The following is an 18,504-nucleotide window of genomic DNA, read 5'->3' as shown; positions in this document are numbered from 1 at the left end:
ATCAAATCAAGCTAGTCAATGGAGAGACTATTGAGCAGGAAATAATGAGCTCCTGGCAGATGGGACATCAACAGTAAACAAATGTATGAGTCAATGAAAGAAAGGCAATCTAAATGTTCTTACCAAGTCTGGCATAGAGTATCGAGACATCCTGTAGCACTTCAGCAGTTGGTATGGGAAAGGAGGAACAGATCAGTTCCAACAAGCCAACATACTGGTTCATGTTGGGGTCGTTTTCCACATTCAGCAGCTATGCATGAGAGAAAGAAATGCAGACACAAAGAGTTGAATTAGTATTAGTATTATTATTAGTATATAGTACTGCATTTTTGTTAACAGTCGGTCCTCCTTTATTTTTTTTTAACTCAATTTGATTTATATCAAATTGCCAAATCACAATTCATTCAAGGTGCTTTAAATTGTAAGTAGGGCTGGGCCATATTATACCGTTCACGGTAATACCGGTATAATGTTAGGCAACGATAGGAAAATGAAATATCGCGATAGAATGGGAGTAAAACGCGCATGCGCAGTGCCTTTGTTTTCATACGCACATGGCCGATTGTTGAGTGAAACAGATGAACCAGAATTGGTTTGTAAAAATGGTGCAACTTCAGTGATGTGGAACTGGTTTGGTGTTTGTCCGTCAGATACACAACAAAGCACATTTTTTTGCAGAACATGCAAGCGGCCGTTGTTATTGTCGTATTTGTCGGACTAAGATGCTCTTAAATCTGGGAGTAATCTGGGTCCTAAACTCCGTATACTTCAGTTCAAACGAACACTGCAGCATCACTGAGCGTTAAAAACTGTCTAAATTCTTTCATCTTTAATAAAACGATCAGCATTGCTGCTTTACCAGGTGTAACTATAAAGTTTAACTTCCAGGCATCCATGAAAACAAAAGTTATTACATTTAACGGAGTTAGAAGTTAGCAGGAAGCTAGCGGAAGTTAGCTCGCTAGTTTCGCTAGTTACCTAAGCATGATATAGCATGTTCTGATGGAGAGATTTCTGAAAAAAATCAAACGTACAGCTCTGCTATCACTTCCAACATAAATGAAGACAGGAAACTAAACAGCAGTGACGTTTGTAGGGTTACTGAAGTTGGGCTAGCTGGTATATAATGATGTGCTACGTGATCGCTACCGACACAGCTATGTTAGCATAACATAAACAGTGAAGCTGGAGGACGAACGCTAACACTTTTCCACTTATAAAAGTTCACGTGAAGGTTCTTCATGGTTAGAGACAAATGCAATCGCATGGCAGGATACTGTAAACGGACCAAACTTCAGTCAGGAGAACAACTGAGATAATCCATCCACTATACGAGGTTAGTCATTAATATACTGCAACAACATGGGAATAGAGCAGCTGCCAGAGAATTCAACATTAATGAATCAATGGTACAGAAGTGGAGGAAGCAAGAAGAATGAGTTTAATAAAGTTTGATTTATCTGACTGCTTTGTTTCCTTTAATGTGCCTTATAATCCCGTGCACCTTATGGTCCGAAAAATACATACTGCACACTGCAGTTTAATGTTGCAAAGCACCTCGTTTTAACTTCAGTGGATATTATACATGGTTATGCTCAGGATATGTCAGCCCATTTCTACTGGAAATGCCTTTTGGTTAAACTTTCAGCAAGGAATTTGCATTTGCACTGTTACATTTTTATGAAGCTTTAATGTACATAAAAACCAGCTTCTTGTTTAAGTGAAAATAAATGGAAGGTTGTCTTTTTGCGCTAGTAATGTTGTGGAGTTGTATTTTGTCTCGCATCAATTATATCGTCGGTTATATCGTTATCACAAATTTTCAAATATATATCGTGATAAATATTTTTGGCCATATCGCCCTGCTCTAATTGTAAGGTAAAGACCCTAACAGAGAAAACCCCGAAAGTCATATGATCCTCTCTGACAGGGGTGTCACCAAGGGGAGGCTAAGGCAAGCACTGGCTGCCACCTAAAATTTGCTTCCCCCCTTTGGCAAGATGGTCCTCTGTTGGTAATAATTCTAATACACATGAGCAAAAGAGAAAGGAAGACACCCTACAATGATTTGAGACATTGACTGCCTATTTTCAGTGATATCATCTTTAATAGCAAGAAATTAACTAGGCATATAATTATTTTCTTTCTCTCTTTTTTGTCATATTTTTTCTAGTAACCTAAATTTGACAACAGCATAATAAATCTGGAGATTCTGTTGGTGTGCCACCCCAGTGTTTTTAGTTGCCCCATATGGCACCACTAGGCACCCCTGCTGTATGAGCAAGCGCTCTGACGATAGTCAGAGCAAGCCATCGCTCAGAGCAAGCCATTGTTTAAATGGCTAACTAGCTAGCCAATAAAGTTTTACTTAGCACAATCAGTATTTGCTATGTAGGAATAATGGAGCTGCTTTACTTTAGTTATTAAGGAAATCTGAAGACAAATCTACAATAAAGCAGACAATTGTGATGAAAATTCCCACTGAAATTTTATAGGCAGTACTCAAAAATAAAAATCCAATGGCTTTCTAGCCCAAACACAATACAACCATACAATCCTTTTCAACAACTACCCTCTAGGTGACCTACAGCCAATTCTAGCACAAGAACAGTAACAGAAAGTTTAAGACTTTTAAATGGCTTTTTAAAATTAATCTGAGTTTGTATACAATGATATCTTAGTTATACCAGGAAACCTGGTTGACCCCAAATGCTAAGTACACCAATGGACACCCAGACTGATGGGAAGTAAACAACCTCTCTGCAGATAATCAGTAGGTCATATTTTACACTTCGAGAAAGAAAAATCATGTGAGCTTTGTTTTTTGAAAAATGACTAAAGCATTGAATCCATACCAAAATACCATTCAGTATCCTCAGAACTAACTCAGAGCATGGCTACACAATCTGTCTTCACACTGATCTCACTGTGCTGAATAAAACCTGCTTCCTTGTTAGCTTAACAGAAGCAAATCTGCATTATTCTCATGTATTGATTCAGTGCTTTTACTGATTGACAGTAAAGCTGAAAAGCTGACAGTGACATCAAAGGGAAAAAAAGAAAACAAAAAGAAACCTTATGTTTCTTTTCTTCTTTAGTAGGGCAGCTTACCCTGACGAAGAAGTCTTTCATGTCTTCCAGACGGTGATAGAAAGGAAACAGGACTTTGGGCTCCCGGACAGGGCTGTCTGGTTTACGTGTGAGCTCTTTGTAGCGCTGGAACATGTTTGTTGGGTCGCCCCAGCACACCTCTTTCAGGTGGTAGAACCGTCCAGTGCACCAGTCATCACTGCGCCTGAGGAAACAAAGTACTGCTTGTGGTTTTCAGGTACTTTGAGAATAATCTGAAAAGGTATGCTGAAAATGATGATAATGTACCTTTCGTTCTCTATAAACACAGCAGGTGTATGCTGGAAGAGCTCCTTCAGGCTGCCCTGAGAACAGTTTTGTTGCAGGTAGGTGTAGACGTTGTGGATGTGCTGAATTGTGGAAGTGAAAGTTCCCCTTTTTGACTCATCCTCAGGGAGCCTTTGCTCCTGAACATCTTCCTCTGGTTTGATGGACCACGTTTTCAGATAGTTAATCAGAACATCCACTGAGATTGTTTCTCTCATCCCTACAAGAGCAGGAACACAGTTACAGACTCCTTTACAGGACAACCAACAAGAATAGCAATGGACAAAAGTAATCGCCACTGTAAAAGACACATTTTTACCAAGAGCTCTGCTGAAGTCGCTGGAGCTAATGTCCACATAGTCGACATGGGTCCCCAGCAAGTTGGTGACTTCAGGTGATGACAGGTAGACAGAGTTCGGACAGAGGTACTTTCTGTCCAGCTGGCCTCCTTGTTTTGGGCGATAGGCTGGCACCCATTCAAGACGACACAAGGAATGGTAGAAGGAAGACTTGGTGCTTTTGATTGGTTGCCCATCACTGTCGATCACCTGGGCTGTGAGGTACTGAGAGTAGCAATGTCTGAAAGAAAGAGACAGAGAAAGAGACTATTTGAGATGTTTTCAACCCACTTCTACAGTGGATTGAAAACACCACACGTTACAGACGACACGCGACACCATTAATGTGGGGTCATTACAGTGCATGGCTGACAATTCTCCAGCTGTCCTGATTTAATGACTCAGAAAAGTGACAGAAGTGTGTGAACTACATTCTCAGCAGCATTGTGAGATAAATATACAGATAAATTTTCACCAACCTGATCAGTGCAATAGATACCAGTTAAAAAATAGTATTCTCTGAGTCAATCTCATATATGCTGTGGAACACTTTCCCCATCCTGTTACCCTGTAGAAGGTAGATATTGTTGCTTAAGCATTTTCCACATGCCTTTATGGGAATTCTCCCACCTATGGGTGCTAAATATCCTTGGGCAAGATACTAACCCCAAGTTGCTCTCCGAAAAATCCACTGGAATGTGTGAATGTTAGATATGGGTGAATGAGGCAAGTTGTGTAAAGCGCTTTTAATGCTCAGATAGAGTAGAAAAGCTCTATATAAGAACCCGTCTATTTACTGTTTTAATGGTTTGAGGTGAACTGAGCTTCTTGTCTTAAAGTGATGTTAAACTGATACATTCATAGGTGTGTGAGATTGTGTGTATAGCATAAAATGAATAGAATAAAGCACTGCATGAATGAGTGCATAAGTAGGTAAACATGGCTAGAAAAGTGATTTATAAATGCCAGTCTATTTGACTTTCTTTATTAAAGTGGACCTACTATGCGAATTTCCAGTCATTTGGACTTTACTAGACTGACTTTGGATAATTCATCATTCAAAAAATCCAGATTTTTCTTACATTGGGCCTTGGTGAAGCCCCTCTGTTCACCTACTTTCTAAAATAAACTGTTTTTGCTCCCTTCCCCGGCATTTAAGCCAGCTTTCATCTGGTTGGCTGCCCTTTCATGATCAGAAATGATATCACCATATTAGGGTTATCCACTCACTGACATCATACAGGGCAAAGAGTAGAAAAAGCAGATTAAAATAGGAGGAAAAAGAAAAGAATTACACCAGTTTCTAGAGCTAGTGAATGGTATGGTATATATAAGGGACATGTAGTACATTAGTACTAAGTATTTATTTATTTATTTTTACTCATTCTGTATTTGAAATTTGATTTAAAGATTAATTGTTAACTATTCATTCCTTCAATTTCATGTGCTTTAGTCCCTTTTTTCAAAGGTCACTGTTTTGAAACTGAAAATGACACTGCTGTGATGCATTTGAGAACTGTTCGGGAGCCACACCATCTAAAAACAGTGCAGTTGATAAGGACTACAAGCATAAACGAAGCTGCTGATAATTCAAACGAAGGAGAAAAAGCAAAAGTAGACACACAGACAGGCACAACGAATAGCTGTAATTTAAAACCTATAGGGTAGTGCTTGGCAGTCAGCCAAAGTCTAAATGATAAATGAGTTTTAACACGCAAAAACAATTTTGGGATCCTTTAATTATTCATTGAAATGTGATGTATAGCAACAGCTGGTACGAAAATCTACACGAGAAATAATTCAGCTGTGTGCTGCTCACTGGCATGAGTTTGGGTGACCTCCTTACCTAAACTGCTCTTGTCTGTTCCCACACAAATATAACAGGAACTCATGAGATGGGACCGCACTAAAAGCACCTAAATCCAGATTACGAATGTTATGCCTGTGTGAGCTCAAGCCCAAACAAAAGCTCGGTGTGTCACTGCTTTTTTCCCTCAGGAAGAAATAATTTTGAACTGCTGGTGCTGGGGAGGTCAGCCCTGTCACCTCACAGCAACAGGTCCAGGGCTCCAATGTATTCTGGGGCCTTTTACACACAGAGGCTATTTAATCCACTTTATATTAAAGACTTCATAACACCATATAAACCCAATGGTGCACTTGACTCTGAGACTGCAGGTTTACTTGTGGATGCTAGAATGCCAGCTCGCAGTTTGGATTCAGGAGACAGACCCACTCTCTACTTTTGAGATTAGGTGTAAAACTTTCATTTTTAAAAGTTTATCTTTAAGGCTGATCAGGTGACCCTGAATCCTCCCTTAGTTATGCTGTAATAGGCCTAAGCTGCTGGGGGCTTCCCAGGAGGCCCGACTTTTTCCATTATATGTTTATATGACACGCTGCATTTAATCATTAGTTAGTATTGATCTCCGGCTCTCTTCCATAGTGTGTCTTTTGTCCTGTCTCCCTCCCCTCACCCCCCTTCCTGAGTCTGGTTCTCTTGGAGGTTTCTTCTTGTTAAAGGGAGTTTTTCCTCCCCACTCTCACCAAGTGCTTGCTCATAGGGGGTCATCTAATTGTTAGGCTTTCCTTTGCATTATTGTAGGCTCTTTACTTCACAGTACAAAGCAAATCTAGGCAAATGTTGATGTGATTTAGAGCTTTATAAATAAAATGAAACTACACTGAATTTCGGTTTCCTCCCACAGTCCAAAGACATGCATGGGGTTAGGTTAACGGGTAATTCTAAGGATAAATGTTGTCTGTCTCTATGCTTTAGCCCTGCGACAGACTGGTGACCTGTCCACAGTGTACTTTCTCTTGCCCTAGATAAGCTCCATTCTCCCCACAACACTGAACTCAATAAGCGGAAGAAAATGGACGGATGGATGCCCAACAATGTCTGCACTCTAACACAGTAATCACTTAATGGCCACAGTAGAAACAATAGGAATTGCCACCTGATGCTGACTAATCCCAAACCCATTAGTCTGACCATTTGTTTCCTGAAATTGGGCAAAATCCACTGGAAAAACATTACACAGGAGGGGGAACATGGTGTGTTTCATGGTGTGATTGTTACCCAGTTTCCCAGTTGGCCTCCAGCAGCTCTAGCAAAGCCATTCTCTGCTGCAACAAGAGGGAGCCAGGCAGTTCTGCTGTGGCCAGAGCGTGAAATTCCTCACACGGGTAGTCGTCGAGTACATAGCCCTCCCCTGGGACTTGGCGCCACGTTGCACTTTCGACTGACCAGGGGCTGGAGGCCTGGTGGAGGAGTATGGCAAAAAAGTAAGCTTTACCACTGATATCGACATCTCTTTTAAATGTTCAAATCCATCTGAAGTTAAATCAACTGAGGTGTCCTGCAAGCATTGCTTGCTTCTTTATAGCCCATAAAGAGTACAGTAGCAAACTGAATGTGTCTTCTCTTAGGTTGTTATCTACTAAAGCCAGAAGAAGAAGAAGGAAATCTGATCATGTCCAAGGAACACTGATCGCTGGCGGCACATACAAAGCCAAAACCAGTTTTTTTTGATTGGTCCAAAACCTGCTCGCTTTAATAATTAGTGTTTACTTTGTTTTGTCAACTTTTATACAGTTACAGTATAGGACACCAACAAACAGTTGTTAAGACTGATAGATTTATGTGTTTCAGGTTGCCTATAGTTGCAAGTAAAGTAATCATAGACAGTTTTTTTCTGCTATCTTGCTTGATAAATGGCTTAATGAGATAAATCAGTTTTAAAACTACTGTGAATCACTTTTGATTCTGACTGTTCAACTGACAAAAAAACACAAGGTCCAGTTCTGGTTCTGCCAGAGGTTTCTTCCTGTTAAAAGGGAGTTTTTCCTTCCCACTTTTGCCAAAGTGCTTGCTCATAGGGGATCAAATGATCGTTTGTTTTTTCTCTGTATGAATTATTGTAGGCCCTATAATGTAGGGTCTACAATAATACATCTACCTTACAACTACCTTACAATATAAAGCGCCTTGAGGTGACTGTTGGTGTGATTTGGCGCTGTACAAATAAAACTGAATTGAACTTAATTGAATTAGCCGTTTGAGTCAGATAATTTATACATTCACAATCCTACAACAAGTGGGCAAACTCTACTGCTAATAGGCAGCATAACACAACCAACAGCTCTAGAACAGTTACTAAATGGATCTTCTGGAAGGATTTCTTATCATGGCCCTAACCACAGAATGAGCAAAGCCTACTTTTGCTTTAACATCATTAACAATAGCATAAAAAATCCTTAATGTAATGACTTGTTAATAGCATCTGATGCATACAGTGTTTTTAAACAGGAATGATGTTATCGCAATTTTCCAGCATTGTATGTAGGTAGTATCAGTCACACCATGACTAATAGTATCATCACAAATCCTCATACTTTCCACTGTAGCTGTGGCTCAGTCTAAAACAGGCGTCAGGAATGTGTGAGCTGCACACCTCCGACTATGCCTGAGTGACATTTCTCAGCAGCCACCTGTTTTTCTTCTTATCCTCAAAGCAGCCATTGATCTTCCTAGTTCTGGTGCGACTCATAATTGTTAGTCTTTTCGTCCTTTAATCACTACCTTACTCATCACGATGACTCACAGATGCAGACATATAATCTGGTCTTCCTCTGGTGTCCATGGAACCACTAAATATTTTGCCCTTACAAAACACATCCATAGCCTTTTATCACCTGTGCTTACATGCAGAGCCATCGTGACCTTTGTCTGATCTTTTTCTGCCAATCTGACTGGATCAGTGCAGCGTGAGCTGTGTGTCATTCTTTTCTAGCTGAGGTAACAGTTCAGGAATATCGTCCTCACCAGTTCTGTAGCAGTGAGTGTTTGTCTTTGTTTGCAGATGATGAGACCATCTTTGATTCCCAGTTTACTGAACAGCTCTCTCCATCCTGCCACATCACCGTCTGTCTGCACATAGCAGGGACTCAGCAAGATCCAATCATAGCCTGGTGAAAGGGAAACACAACAGTCAGCAACACAAAGGTTTACAGAAGGAATATCAACAAAGAAATGCTGAACCTGGTAACTGAAAATGTAACTGATTAAAATGAGTTGTTCAGTCATACAAACAAGGTACCTGTGATGCATGGGCCTTTGTTACTAGAATATTATAAGAATAGTCACAGGAACACTGATATTTAGATTTGGTGGCAAGGCTGTTGCTGTCCCTTTCACACAGGCAAGGGGAGCAGCAGCAAGACCCGAGCAGAGAAGAGAGCAGGTATTATTGACAGCAGACTTAATCAGTGTTAATTGATTATGTGGGAAACGTCATGAAAAGGATGATTTGATGTGAAGTTGGGTTGCAAAGTGGCTTGCAGTGCGCCTTACACCAACACAAGCTGTTATTCTTTCTTTTAATAAAAGCTGTGGGATTCTCCTTACCAGGCAGCTTCGATGGTAAGTTGACGTTTCCGTACTCTTCAGAGAAATGCACCCTTTCATTGGATGGGCACAGCAGACCCCTGGAGGTGAGGACGGGTACTGCGGTGTCTGAGTACTCCTGGCTAGAGGACGAGTGCTGCTTGATGAAAACCAAGTAACTCACAACCACAGGTGTAGGCTTTGACTTCAATGAAAAGGGTAAACAGAAATAAGAGAAAGAAGAAAGAAAATTCATCCAATTTTTTTTTAAAAAAGATCACTGATCTTTTTTTTTTTTCTCATATTCATTTACAGTGTTTGTTACCTTCCATTTGTTGTTCCTTATTGTAGGGTAGATGTGCTGCTCCAGCAGCTCTTGAGGCTCTAGCTCGTGAACCCCAAGTCTTCTGAGCAGCTCATGAACCTGCTGACTTTCCAAAGGCTCCAAACAGCTCAGCAGGGACGGGTGAACCACACTGACATCCTTGTACAATGCAGCCAGTGGTCCTGTGAGAAGAAAAGTACAGGTTATATCACCAAACTGGTCACAAAAACAAAACCTACTGCATGCTCCTCATTTACTGTAGGGTTATATGTTATATAATAACCACCCTGTTTAAAGTTGAGTTCTTTTGAGTGAACCTTTTCATCAGACTCTAGAAAGTGTCACTCCAGTTCATTTCATTTCATTTCACAGACTCGCCCTTCAGAGACTCGCCTGTAACAGATGTGAAGAGAGGCAGAAGACTGCTGTTGTGGCAAAGTGCTAAATGTGGAAGACGTTTTTTCTGAACAGGCATCTAGTCTCATTTTGTCCTGGATTTGGGAAATACACAATTCTTGGTAAATGTTGAATTACTCATACACTGTCTTAATTTTTAACACAATACTACAATAAAACACAGCAACTACCTTTAAGTAAAGACCTCCAGTGACCTACTTTTCTTCCTTTTAAGGCTTGCATCTGAAGGAACGCTTTCCCACTGATCTCTGCGCTGCTCAATATTTCAGAAGAACACTGTGTTTAACTTCGCTGTCTCTCTAAACCCATCACACTCATCTCTGTTCACCTCGCCTTTGAGCAGAGCCTGAGGTTTATGCTGCACCGAGGCTGATTTAATCTACAATCACTGACCCGAAAAACCAGCTAGAGTAAAGATTTCACTCTGACTTTTATTATTTCCCCATCAACTTTCCAAACATTCTTTATTGAGTCTGTTTCCAGTGACAAAAGCTTTTCACAATTATGAATAGGAGCCTTTCACTCAAAATCATGTTTTTCACTAGCCAAGAATTTGTCAAACTTTATTGTTCTCAAACACCGGTGGCGTGCACTGGTGATTTAGTGCTCTTACATGAAGCAGTCGACCCACAGGAGGCAGATCAATGCCCAAAATCAAAGCCAGCCTTACTGTTAGTCCTCGTGCAAGACCATGCTTCTGGCAGCAAATCCTAAAATCTGAAACCTCACTGGTCACACACTTCCTGTCAGACTTACTACACAAGGCGAATTACTGTCCACAGTGTTCCTATATGCTAATTAACCAACACAGAAGCAGCCAGTTCATTTCAATAACAACCAATGCAATGCATCAAGAGCGGCACAAATTAGCAGGTCAGATGAGGTAAATCTACCAACAGCACAGGTTCAGCTGTGCGACTTCTAATGTGATGCAACTGTTTCTCTCTGGAAACGACACGGCAATTCATACCAAGGAGCAGGAGTGGAAAAATAAATGTTCTGACACGAGTAGCACGAGGGAAATCTTCCTTCAAAAAGTGAGAGGGGCAGCATGAGGTCTTTAAGGCAGGAAAGGTTTATGTTTGGATGAAATATGGGAGCCCAGGTGCAATGGAAGATTTATCCAGAGAAGAACTGCTTTATTAGAAACGACTTCCCTGTATTGACCTGAAATCTGTGTCTAACAGCTGACCTATAGGAAGGAACGTTATTGATTATCAGATCCAGTGTACTATCTACTCTTTATATGTTTTTTTGTTGCATTCATTTTTTAATGACTCACGACCAGCTGTGTTCTAGATAAATATGATGGATCTGCCTCCCAAATAAACATCTGGTGCAAAAAAGCTATTTTGTAATATTTTTTGGTCTTAAAACAATGGTAGAATTTTCTATAAACTTGATAAATTGATCCTCAGCAAGCCAGATGTCATTCTTTTAAATGCTCCCCTCCCCCTTTCTAAGGAAAGTAAGATATTTGTCTAATCTAAACAATTTTGAAAGACAGACATTGGTGATGCTTATGTGAGCCACAGATTCCAGAGAAACACGACGGCAGTTGAGGGAGAGGGGAACATGAGCACTTTGGCTCCTTAAAGAAACACTAAACCACTTAGACTGCACATCTATTAAAGCCAGCAAGCTGCAGCGGCAGGATGCTTACATCAAAGTGTGAAAATCCATTATTCATGCTCGCCATTCTAAACGTCTGCTTTGGGTACCATTTTCAAATACGATGACGCACAACACAACACCGGTGCCGTTCCTCAATGCTTGTGCGAGCGTGCTCCGACCTGAGTGGCTACATGCCTGCTTATTCTTGGAAAGAGGTCAACTTCATCTGCAGACTGTACAAGTTTGTCATACACCTACTTGGCTAACCTGCATGTCTGAGTCAGAAGACAAAGCTACTGACGCAGATCCTTTTAACCTTTTCGAGACCTCAGAGTCTTTCCCCCTATGCCATTTCTATATCTACTCAGACATTAAAAAAGAAAGTTTGAATGTGTTCTGTAGTCTGTTACCGTGTCTGTTTACTTAAGTGCCTTGATTCAAATGTACCAGGTAATGCACTGTGCTATTTTTTACTCAGTTTATGAAGCTCCACAACAATTTCCAGCTTTGCAAGGATTTCCTGGCTGAGGTTCGTGAGCACAGATGGAGAGTGTTACATGTGCACTTCTCACCATCAGCAAGGTGATACTTATTTATCCGTTTTTGTTTCTCCTACATCAGTTTGTTACATTTTTAGAAACTGAAAACCTGTGAAAGCGTACTGTTCTATATTCTCACTGCTTTCCTTTCTCCATCTCTACTGCTGGTTCACTGTTTTTTGTTTTGTTTTTTTCACGCTTGTTTTAGCAAAGTGCAATCATCACATGCGTATCTATAAATTCTCTGCAGGTGCAGAGCAATTATCTGCACCAAAGCAGCAAAAACACAGAGACATTGCTGCTGACTCTTTCACAATTCTTCTTTAATTCTACATGCAGCTGTACACTGTATGCTGGGCCTGTCTTTTTATCACAATACTGCAGCTATTCATCTGTTAAGAAACAGTATTAAAATATGCAGTAGTTTTAGTTTTACTTATGTATGTAAAACACAAGCTGATGTGGCCATTGTGAGGTTGCCTATTTCTTTGTGGATTATACTTTTAAAGCCTTTTACTCTTCACATTGGTTTTAGGAGCCATAAGTTGCCATATTTGGATATGAGTGTGCAAGGCTAAGTTCTCAGCTAATGTTAGCAAATTTGTTTAGCAACCATTGAAAGAAGAAAACAAGCTAGGTATACAGCTAGGAACTAAAGGCGCTTGTCCTTGTGTCAGTACCATAATAGCATCCACTTTTTTACTCACTCCATATTTCAAGCTGAAGCTGTTAGTATTTGGTCAGTGCAATGTAGTTTTTTTTTTTGTATAGTCAAAGATATCGTATTTAGAACAGCGCTTGGAGTGATAAGCTATCAGCTAACAGGCTAATTTAACAAGTGCACAGAGACACATATTTGCAAATTATAGCAAAGTAACAGTACATGAAATAAACAGCTCCACACACTGCAGAACTCACATTTCCTTATTTATTGCCTCTAGTAGTGTATGACGTTCAAGCACATCGTGTAAGAATCGTTTAACCTTTTCTATATTAAAAAATAATCACCCCCACACAGTTGTTAGAGGGGCTGAAATTAACTTTTAAGAAAGCAAGTGCTATTTTTAACTGCCTGTAAAAATGCCTGCCTGTTTTTATGCCAAAAGTAGAAAATGGAATGCCTTGCTTTTGGAGCAGCCTCTAGTGGCCATTGGAGGAAGTGAAGCTGTTTGGACTTCTGCAAGCTTCACTTTTCAGCCCCAAACTTTAGGCTTTTCCTATTCTATTCTTTGATTTAAAGCAAGGCAAAATTATTTCAGAAGGAGGCACATAATCAAGATATCAGTTTGCAATTTAATCACCGATCACATTTCACAGATCAAGCCTCTTAGCCACTACATACTGCCACTAATAGAGTTATGAAGTCAGAGTATTACCTGTCTGTGCTTGAGCTTTCTTTTTCTTGGTCTTGCTCTCTTCCATTGGAAAGAACACTCCTTCCACACTTAGTGCCACCGCACGTCCGTCAGCTAGAGGGATTATGGGTAGCTCTCTGAGCGTCTGCAGGATGGAATCTGCCTCTCCGTATCCATGCTCCAGAGCTCGGAAGTTACAAACCAGCAGCCTGGCCAGCTGATGTAGACCTGCATCTGAAAGTAACACAATTCAATTCAATTCAATTTTATTCATATAGCGCCAAATCACAACAAAAGTCGCCTCAAGGCGCTTCATAGATACAGAGAAAAACCCAACAATCATATGACACAGTCTGGTGTTCAGATTTGCCATTACATAGGCAGAGAAAACATCAGTTTGTTTCTACTGAATGAAAAAGAAATAAAATGGAATATTTTAAAGTTTAGCCATTTATTATAATGACAATATAACTATGCAGCATCATATTGCCCTCACTGTGAGATGCCAGTGTTGCTCTGCACACACCTGAATGGATACCTCCCACTGTCATCAGCTCCTTGACCATGGCTGTGGTTACTATGGTAACATCCGTTCCCCGCAGGTATCGGACTCCCAGGTGAGTGAGCAGGGAGGTGGGCGGTGCTGGGCTTAGATCCGGATGCAGATAGGACAGAGACAGATGCTTTTCCAGCTCACCTCCACCAATCACTTCCCGTATCACAGGGTCCTGACAGACGGCCACCTGGGAGGGCAGCTTGTACACAATCTTACCATCTGAGAGAGAAAGCAGAGGAATGTTTACAGTGTTACAGGAAAGAAATAATCTTTCATATTTCTTTGACATGCTCCTGTTTGTGCTCTGGTCTAACCCCAGCTCAACCTGTTTGGTTTTCCGTTTTTACCTTTACCTGAGCTGGTTAAACTTGTAGTTGACTCAATGGAAATATCCTCTGGCTCACTCAACATTTTACTTGCATCTTTGTTTAAAACAGGTTTACCCGTGTCTGTGTCTGTATGCGAACTGTAATCAGTGCTTCACTGGTCTCTAGTCAAGTCCTTGCTTATTCTAAGAATGCTGTCATCTTCCACTTTTAAAAAAAGCCAACCTTGAATCTTTTCTTCTTAGCACTTACACATTAATCTCCAGTTTATTATCTCTTGCAAATATTTTATAAAAGCTTGTAGCTCACGAGCTGACAGATGTTCTGGATAAATGCAGTATTGGGGTGATCCAGTCTGGCTTTTGCATTGCTCATCTTACTAAAACAGCTCCTCTTTAAAGTGACACTTTGACCTAAACTCGTAAAAAACTAAATTCTGACCACCAGGTTTTGTCGATAGCCTGAGATATTGGGTTCGGGCTGGTATCGGGCTCCGCTTTGGTTGATTGATTCTCCTCATATCTGCCTGAATGATCCTTTTCTGTGTCCTGTTCCACTTCTCTTGCCTACAGTGTGCCGCAGGGTTCCATTTTGGGGACCTTATTGTTTATGTTAGATCTGCTCCCTCTTTAGGACACTCTGAGGTTATTTCTTGTTCCTTTTGACTCAGCTTTAACTTTAAATGAAGTGAAATCTTTGGTTCATTTGAGCTTTTTTCATTCAAGAAATATTCCCAAATTGAGTTAATCTGTATCACACTCTGCATTAGAAATTGTTGGTCTTGCTTTCATTTTTCACATCTAGTTTTAGTTTTTAGTTTAGTTTTATAATACCTGAACTGAGAGTAGGCAGGAAGGATTTGCCCTTGAGCACCTGAATGATCTGCCCGGCAACAGGCTTGAAGAAGTCCAAAACCTCGTCAGACAGGGGGATAAACTGAAGGAACTGGCACAGGCCCTTCAGTCCCTTGAACTCTGGGTGATTCTGGAACAACGAGAAGATGGAATATGACATAAAAGAAAAAGCTCTCTTCAGACGGAGACACAACCAAGATCTAATATTAGCCTAATAATACTTTATGTTCTAGACTTTTTCTTTAGTTACCTCAGCTACAAAAAGAACCAAGCCTTTATTGGAAATAGACAGACCTGTAATTTCCTGCTACATACCAAATCTGCATATTATCAGATTTCATAAACTTCAGTGCTCAGAATTTATTTTACACAGTAATGTATCAAATATGCAGTTTTAACGCTCTCTTCTAATAGAATGATTTAATGTATCTGCTAATAATTTCTGGTTAGTATGACTGAGCAAATTTTCAAATTTTATCCTCCTGCCCAGATACGTCACAGTAAACGATCCTTAAATCATATTTTCTAAATCAACTTGCATATTAGTTTCTAATGATTTCATACTGCAACATAATGTGCATACATATTCCATGTATCATATAATATTGCACTTTCTTGGTTATTGTTCTCTATTTCTGCAGCTATGTCTTACAGTGAAGACATCCATGGCCTGGAGGAAGAGCTGTGCTATTTCAGACCGGAGCCACTGGTTCCAGGAGCTGTCTCTGTCAACATCTTCACGAGAAGAAGGGATGTCAAAATCACCTAAACAAGAAACGGACATCAGTTATTGACTGCACTTGTTCTTCACCCAACGGCGCCCGTGAATAAACTGCTCTCATCTCCACTCTCACCTTGGATGATAAAACGGAAGCCAAAACTGCGAAGGGGCAGGTAAGCAAACACGGGCTGCTTCTGAGGCTGGCACACAATGTTACTTCCTGTGGAGTCGCTGCCAAGCTGGAAAGCCAGAGCGAGCTCGGTCGACTCTACATCCTCTTTGATCTGAAGGAGGCACAAATCAATGTCACAACAGAGCCAACAACTTGCTAACAGGCTGACTTCTTGCACAAATGGGTTTGCAAAAAGTGAGGCCACTGGAAAAAAAGAGAAGAAAATCAAGAGCACAGCGTGTCTCAAATAGCCTCTGTCACTCAGCTTTGCTCATTCTCTTACATAACCTAACTGCAGGTAACAGGACGCTGCCTCTGGGAAATAAAAGAAGGAAAACAGCTGAAGGAGTAAGAGCAGGTATTACTGAACCCTTTCAGCCAGACAGATCATTAAAATCAGCTCGGTGGTGTTTGAAAATACTATCCAGTGAATAAGTTTTCATAAAGTCTGATGGAAACCCGAGAAAAGACATTTGAGGAGCAGAACGATCAACACTCATATTTACAGGAGTACATCAGAGAAATGCAAATCCACAGCAGATTTTATTTATGCCCCAGGAGGGATGGAATGTTCTGAAATCCAAATATGATATGTGCGCCTGAAAAGTTGTGGGAGTTAGCTTGTGTGCATCACCTTCTTGGGCTTCAGTGTGGTTTTGACCACTAGCCAGCGCTCGGTACCCTCCGAGTGTTCCACCTCGAGCACATTGTGATTGAGATCTTTACGAGTCATCGTCATGAAACGCTTCTCACTCTGCACATAGACACAATAAATACAGTAGCAACAAGGTCTTTTATTCCTAATCCATTTAGGTGGGTTTATGTGCAAAAACACACATGTGCAAGCGCTTGTTGTTGACTTACCTGATTGTAGATGGTGATGGAGCGTAGTCGATGCAGGAAGAGCAGCAGCGAAGGGTGCACGTCATGAAACAGGTTCCTGGTCTGATGGCTCTCAGTCCGGAGAGGAAGGCTGATCTTAGTGGTCCAGCTGAAAAGAGAAGAAGACAAAAAATTAGACCATGGGTCTAATGTGAGCAGCAGACTGCTAATAAAGTTAAACAGATGTTTTGGCTTCCCCATAACCAAACTAAATTACCCGTATTATAACAATAAACAAGGAATACAACTATTTATACTAGAGTGGGGACATAAACAAAGAGGGTCAGACTCTGACGCAGGGCAAATTATCGTGAGACCACGCTTGCAAAAAGCAGAGGAACGTTTAGCAGCTGACCTACAAACAATGTGCCAATTTATGCACACAGACACAGTCAGCGTTTCAGCGATCCACTGAGAGCCCCACAGATTACAGGGCAACAAATGAGCAGACCTGACCAAGAAGCTGACAATGCAGATGCCGTTTGTTACTTTGGATCTCACAAACATGAAGTATGTAGGGAGATGACGGTAAAGATGGGTTTTAGCTGCACTCTGTAGTGTAGTTTATCACAACTGTGTAATATTGAACTCCAAAGTTAAAATAAGAGGTTTGTTTTTAGAAACAGCTCCAAGAAAAGCACTGGTGTAAATACTGAAACTGGTAACAGATCAATTCAATTTAGCTGATCGACTCTCAGGGTACTGGGATCAATAAGTCATCTGACCTGTGCTGATTTATGTCCCTCAGCTGTGGATCCAGAGGCCTCGTATCTTCAGTCCAGTGGGGGAGGATGTATCCCATGGGGCCACAGTTCTTGTCAAAGTGCAAGTGGAAGCCATTGGAATGAATCTCAGGACAGTCTGTGACCTTAAACACTGACTTGAAGCCAATGCCCTTCTGTCCTGTACGAAGTAAAACAGGAGAACGTCATTTGTCTATGTGGTTTTAAGTTCTCCAACACTACACACAAAAAATTTAAATTCCTTTACACAGTTGTAACGGTGGAAGAACGAAAGAGTTACCAATGTATCCATATTTGTGTTTTCCCTTAGTGCTGCGGCCTACATCACAAATAGCCCGAATGTTCTTCTCCTGGAAGCCGGTTTCATTGTTGAGGACAGTGATACAGTCTCGCTCCACCATAAAAGCCAGCGCTGGAACAACACCAGGCTCTGCCGGGTAACTGTTGTCGTCGGCATTCTGAAAGAAAGGAATACAAAGAGTTCGGAGGATATTGGACAAAATTCAAATCAAAATACTAAAGCAAAGAAGTTTCCTTTCATAGAATTTTAGACCCACAATCAAACTGCTGTTTTTTGTTTTACAGATCTTTGAAAACTATTTTTATCCTTCCTGATTTCTTATTTTTTCTTATTTGTCACACCGGCCACGTTTCGGTTCATCAGACAATTTTTAAGATCCACCAAATTTACCCACTCTCAACAGTATTGCTTTAGTTTCCAAACATTAAGCTCATGTCAAAGCATCTCAATCGGATTTAACTCAGGACTTTAACTAGGCAACGCTAAAACCTTCATTTTGGCCTTTTTTAGCCAATCAGAGGTGGACTTGCAGGTGTGTTTCAGATGATTTCCATACTGTATTACCCAAGTGCCTCA

General features: G+C 40.7%; 1 protein-coding gene and 1 long non-coding RNA gene across 4 annotated transcripts in view; one reads left to right on the top strand and one right to left on the bottom strand.

The window, feature by feature from the left end:
• LOC113027695 (uncharacterized) overlaps positions 1-18,504 on the bottom strand; it is a 46,974-nt gene that overhangs the window by 8,587 nt on the left and 19,883 nt on the right. For all 3 annotated transcript variants that reach the window (XM_080305655.1, XM_080305654.1, XM_080305656.1), the window contains exons 20-36: positions 17,908-18,085; positions 17,610-17,787; positions 16,867-16,993; positions 16,637-16,756; positions 15,964-16,114; positions 15,762-15,874; positions 15,089-15,239; positions 13,900-14,148; positions 13,395-13,607; positions 9,449-9,630; positions 9,145-9,328; positions 8,563-8,705; positions 6,817-6,998; positions 3,716-3,975; positions 3,379-3,616; positions 3,112-3,295; positions 124-250 (exon numbers count right to left, since the gene is read on the bottom strand). In XM_080305655.1, the coding sequence (XP_080161781.1) occupies positions 124-250; positions 3,112-3,295; positions 3,379-3,616; positions 3,716-3,975; positions 6,817-6,998; positions 8,563-8,705; positions 9,145-9,328; positions 9,449-9,630; positions 13,395-13,607; positions 13,900-14,148; positions 15,089-15,239; positions 15,762-15,874; positions 15,964-16,114; positions 16,637-16,756; positions 16,867-16,993; positions 17,610-17,787; positions 17,908-18,085 (2,980 nt within the window). The remainder of the gene's footprint in view (positions 1-123; positions 251-3,111; positions 3,296-3,378; positions 3,617-3,715; positions 3,976-6,816; positions 6,999-8,562; positions 8,706-9,144; positions 9,329-9,448; positions 9,631-13,394; positions 13,608-13,899; positions 14,149-15,088; positions 15,240-15,761; positions 15,875-15,963; positions 16,115-16,636; positions 16,757-16,866; positions 16,994-17,609; positions 17,788-17,907; positions 18,086-18,504) is intronic.
• Positions 8,703-13,422, top strand: LOC145430482 (uncharacterized). Its single transcript, XR_013911052.1, has 5 exons — positions 8,703-8,980; positions 9,127-9,342; positions 9,475-9,650; positions 9,821-9,966; positions 10,080-13,422. It is a non-coding gene; the product is annotated as an uncharacterized LOC145430482 (long non-coding RNA).

Source organism: Astatotilapia calliptera, chromosome 8, assembly GCF_964374335.1.
Source record: "Astatotilapia calliptera chromosome 8, fAstCal68.1, whole genome shotgun sequence".
Classification (NCBI taxonomy): domain Eukaryota; kingdom Metazoa; phylum Chordata; class Actinopteri; order Cichliformes; family Cichlidae; genus Astatotilapia; species Astatotilapia calliptera.
The sequence above is the reverse complement of the archived record's forward strand: the minus strand, read 5'-3'. Positions and strand labels throughout refer to the sequence as shown.